Source organism: Hyla sarda, chromosome 8 (genome assembly GCF_029499605.1).
Source record: "Hyla sarda isolate aHylSar1 chromosome 8, aHylSar1.hap1, whole genome shotgun sequence".
Taxonomy (NCBI): domain Eukaryota; kingdom Metazoa; phylum Chordata; class Amphibia; order Anura; family Hylidae; genus Hyla; species Hyla sarda.
Window position 1 is genome coordinate 187124994 of NC_079196.1, and position 5297 is coordinate 187130290.

General features: G+C 42.3%; 1 protein-coding gene across 1 annotated transcript; it reads right to left on the reverse strand.

The window, feature by feature from the left end:
- Window positions 1–396: 396 nt before the first annotated feature.
- LOC130285315 (uncharacterized) lies at window positions 397–5085 on the reverse strand. The gene is made up of 2 exons (XM_056536671.1): window positions 3564–5085; window positions 397–511 (listed from the first exon to the last, which is right to left on the reverse strand). Exons 1-2 carry the CDS (start codon window positions 5083–5085, stop codon window positions 504–506), a joined length of 1530 nt encoding a protein of 509 aa, XP_056392646.1. The 3' UTR covers window positions 397–503.
- Window positions 5086–5297: the final 212 nt, after the last annotated feature.

Here is a 5297-nt window from a genome sequence, read left to right on the forward strand (position 1 = left end):
CACCAATCATTGGTGCACTGGCCCTTTAAGTCTCAGGGAGCTGGCGCGCGCGCGCCCTAGAGAGCGGAGCCGCGCGCGCCAGCACATGACAGCAGGGGACGGGAACGGGTAAGTGACCTGGGATGCGATTCGCGAGCGGGCGCGTCCCGCTGTGCGAATCGCATCCCCAACGGCCATGACAGAGCAGCGCTCCCGGTCAGCGGGACTGACCGGGGAGCTGCAGGGAGAAAGACGCCGTGAGCGCTCCGGGGAGGAGCGGGGGCCCGGAGCGCTAGGCGTAACAACATCTTCCTCTTCTTTGCAGCGAAGTTAGGTAATCCACATCAATAGAGAACAGTTAACTTGGAAGGGATCCAAACCAGAAAGTAGCCTCTTAAAACAGGAGGAAATACGAGCAGAGAATCGTAAAAACTACAACGGCAAACATCTGCAATGGTATGAAGACTTCTTTCAGAAAGGAGAAATCCATGAAGAAGTCCTCAAATGTCTGATAGTTGATTGTGTCAAACAGCTAGGAAAAAATAGAACACAAACAAATATTAAAGGGATGGGACATAGGGAGGGATAATACTCGCGTTTTGTCTTTAATAAAATCTATATTTTCCTTTACCAAGGCTAGGAAAATCTCCAATTTTATATAAATACAAAACGCTCCTATTATGCTAGTTTAAAGCTTAACAGTATACGTAGATATTAAATAAAGTAAGGAATAATAAAATTACAACAATACATTACAATAGGATCATAGATACATGTTGATCAGGCTTAAAATAGAAAGTTTTAAAAGTGGAATCTGAAGACCAATTGGCCGCTTTAATTATGTCAGAAAGAGAAGCACCAGATTGAAACAGCTTTGTCGAAACCGCTCCTCTAGTAGAGTGAGCGCCAAACTTTGAAGTATCTATACCAGCCATATCCATAGTAAATTTAACCCATCTGGCAAGAGTGGTGGAAGAAACCGGTTTATGGGGTTTACAGTAGGAAATAAGGAGTTGTGAAGAAGAAGGAGAACGTAGGGAATTAGTTTTTGATTCGTAAGATTGTAGACACTGAACCACACAAAGTTTCTGTTGGAGAGGAAAAGCTAGATAGAATACTGAATGTAAATTCATTTTCGTCCGACGATAAACCGTAAAGAGAACCCCTTCAGGGGAATATTGTCTTCTTGATATATCCAAGGCTCTGACGTCAGAAACACGTTTAACTGATATTAAACATCAGTTAAACGTGAACTGTAAGTTTGAAAGAGAGTAATTTAAGAGACAAGGAATCGTTATCTTCCCAGGATAAAAAGAGATTTAAAAGGATATTAACATCCCAAGTAGAACTCTATTTAGGCAAAAGTGGGCGACGGAAACGTATGCCCTTAAGGAGTTTGCAAATTAATGGATGTTTACCTACCGGTATTGAATCGATAAGCGAATGGTTAGCGGAGATAGCTGAGCGGTAGAGGTTGATAGTTCTATAAGCCTTACCTTCTTCAAAAGAAGCAGAAAGGAAGTTCAAGATATTGGTAACAGAAGTTTGTATGGGATCCAGGTCCCGTTGAGAGCACCAATGAAGCCAAATCTTCCAGGCCGATCTGTAAGCAGATCTGGTACCTGGAGCCCAAGCCTCAAAGAGCAATTCTCTAGTTGTGAGAGAAAGCGGAGAGGTTGGTCTGGAATGCCCGATATCAACCAAGCGATTAGAGTCAATTGATCTGATAGAATTAAAGGATGGAAGTTGCCAAGAGGGTCCTGGAGGAGATCCGGAATGACAGGAAGGATACGAGGATAGTCTACTAATAGATGTAGAAGTTGAGGGAGCCATGGCTGAGTTGGCCACCAAGGTGTGACAAGTACCATGGTGGATTTGCGAAGAGATGTTTGAAAAAGAACCCTTGGAATAAGATTGAATGGAGGGAATGCTTAAAGAACTTCCGGAGGCCAATACTGAAGAAAGGCATCCACTCCTAGGGCTTCTGAATCTGGTCTCCAACTGAAGAACCGAGGGGTTTGACAATTCAGACGAGAAGCGAACATGTCTAATTTGACAGGGCCCCAAAGTTCGTTGATATGTTGAAAAACTACCGGATGGAGTTTCCAATCGCTGAAATCTGTCAGAAAACGAGAGTTCCAATCTGCGATTGAGTTGGAAATTCCAGGAAGGTACTCCGCTTTTAAAGTGATATGTCTTTCTAAACAAAAGTGCCAAAAATCTTTGGCAATTTCGGCAAGGGATTTCGAAGTTGTCCCACCAAGATGGTTGATATATTGGACAGCTGAGATATTGTCCATGCGTAATAAAACACAGCAGTGAGAGGAATCCTTTGCAAAGCTCTTTAATGCGAAGGACCCAGCCAAAAGCTCCAGGCAATTGATATGTAAAGAAGATTCGGAAGGAGACCATTTCCCTCCAGTAGAGAGGGAGGCGCAACGCGCTCCCCAACCACTCAGACTTGCGTCTGATTCTATAATGATATCCGGGTTTGGATTGAAGATGGCCTTTCCATTCCATGCTTGAATGTGGGATAGCCACCAAAGAAGTTCTTCTTTGGCATCTGAGGATAGACGAACCTCGTCCGAATATCCTAGACCTTCCCTGAGATGACGAATCTTCAGACGTTGGAGGGCTCGATAATGTAGGGGAGCCGGAAAAATAGCTTGAATGGATGCTGAGAGAAGGCCCACAATACGAGCAATCGTCCTCAGAGAAATAGTTTCTTTGTGGAGAACATGACAGATTTCCTTCCGTATAGTTTTCAGTCTCCTGGGTGGAAGACTCAAAGTGGTCGACGTGGTGTTGATCAAAAATCCCAAGAATTCCATCTCCTGAGATGGGAGAAGAACAGACTTCTTGTGATTGATCAGAAAACCCAAACTGGTAAGAAGCGACAGAGTCCAATCCCTGTGGGAAAGAAGAAGAGATTCTGATTGAGCCATTAGGAGAATGTCGTCGAGGTAAATAATCAGACGTACACCTCGGCTTCTGAGTAAGGCGACTATAGGTTTTAACAGTTTGGTAAAACACCAAGGGGCTGAAGAAAGGCCGAAAGGAAGGCAATTGAATTGCCATTTTTGATTGTTCCACAGGAATTGTAAGTAAGGTTGGGAAGAAGGATGAATAGGAACCGTTAGGTAAGCATCCTTCAGGTCTATTTTTATCAACCAATCGTTTTTTATCAGTATGTCTCTTAAAAGATGGATACCTTCCATCTTGAAATGCCTGTACACAACAAAATTGTTGAGTAGTCTTAGGTTGATCACAGGTCTGTGACCTCCGTCTTTCTTTTTTACAAGAAAGAGATTGCTGATAAATCCCGGAAAATTCAAAGGGACAGATAAAATGGCATTTTTTGCAATAAGGTCTTCCACTTCTGAGTCGATCAAAGTTTGATCTATTGAGGATACATGAATTGGATGAGGAAGACAAGGTTGAATGGGTAGAGATACAAACTCTATTTGGAAGCCTGAAACAGTATTTAGGATCCATGAGTCGGAGGTAATCATAGTCCAATTTGTCAAAAAATGGACTAGCCTTCCGCCCAATGGAACAGTTTTGAAAGGAAGAGGTGCACTTACCTGAAGCTGAAGGTCTTGCTCTTGGCACTCCACGTTGGCCTCTAGCCCTCCAGGGTCGGGCTCGGTATGGGAAGAATGGAGAGGGGTTGGAAGTTGGTGGTCCATAGGGTGGTTGATAGGAATGCTGATAGGACTGTTGATATGAAGGGAAGGAGCCTCTTGAAGAATGTCTGAATGGTTGAGAACGGCCGGAAAAGCGGCTCCTTCCCTTTCCGGCCCTTCCAAAAACTCGATTAGAGAAAACCTTTTTTAAATTTGACTGTGCTTTATTAATGGAAGAAAATAATCCCACATATTTGTTCATTTCATGAATAAATTCTTCCCCAAATAAAAGGCCTTCTGTGGGTTTAGGGGGTTCATTTGAGGCCAAATTAGTCAATTGGGGGTCAATCCTCATAAGGATGGAGCGTTTCCGCTCAGTGGATAGGGCTACGTTGGCATTGCCAAGAAAGCATACTGCCCGTTGAGCCCATCCTTTTAAAACTTCCGTATCAACGGGTCTCTGAGTGACAGAGGATTCCTCCACCAAATCAAGAATTTTTGACAGTGGGCCAAGCATGTCAAGGAGTTTATCCTGACAGGCCCTAAAACTTCTGTCTATCCCTTTTTTAGGGTTTTTGCCAGATTTCATTAAAAATTTGTTCAAAACGGGGTCAATGTCTGGAGTAGTAGAGGAACAGTGAGGGAGAGAGGGTCTCGGACATTCAGATTTAAGTTTACTACGGGTGGATTTATCTAGTCCCTTATTAACCCGTTGAGCAAGAAACATAGCCACTACAGGTTTAGGGAGCCATTCCCCGGATCTAGGGTGATGAATAAGGGAAGGGTCAAAATAAGAGGTGTCCGGATCTAATATAATTGCTTCCTGAGTATCAGGGTCTTCAATTATTTCACCGCTCTCATCTGAAATGTATTCTAAATCCTCTAAGGCATCTTCTAGAGGTGAGTCAGCGGAGTCATCAGAAGTATACTCGTTGAATGAGTTTGGTTTAGACCGATGTACGGTTTTTCTAGGTTTTTTGGTTTTAACTTCCTCTTGTACAGAGGGTTGATTGAGTGCGATAATAGCACTATCAGAGTGACCTGGTATAGGTCTGTAATCATTAGATGTAACTTGGCGAACCCCTTTGGCACGTTTTTTATGGGGAACTTTGCCGTCATGAGTGTGATGCCTTTTTGAGGTGGCTTTCTTATGGGTATGAAAACCCTTAGCCAACTTGGAGACTGAAGTCTCTGGTGACCAGAATTGGTCAGATGGAGTTGAAATATTAGGTAGGGGAATATTAGGTACAGTAATATTGTGCCCAGAACTGGATAACACCAAGGACATAGATTTTGAAATACTGTCCTGGAGTATAGAAACAGCTGATTGAACAGCAGAATTTACCGACCCAGATACAGAGTCATCTACTAGGTCCTTAATATAATTATTCAGTACTGGGTCAGGAGTACCAATGTTAGAGGTCATGGTCTGGGTGCGGATATCTTTAGAAATTGTTTTAGGATCCTCAATTACCTCCATAATGACAAAATCTATATCTGGCAGAATAACAATAAAATATATATATATATATATATATTTATATATAAAATTAATAAACAAATATATAATTTATATATCAATATATAAAAAAAAAATTTTTGGAAAAAGTAGTGTGGAAAATATGTCACTAGATGGCAGAGGAGATAATAGAGCTGACAGTGCTGAAATGTATGTTAAAATAGTTAAAAACC

Excerpts from the sequence above, each read along its gene's own strand:
- LOC130285315 (XM_056536671.1), bottom strand. The coding sequence starts at position 5,085 with ATGGAGGTAATTGAGGATCCTAAAACAATTTCTAAAGATATCCGCACC.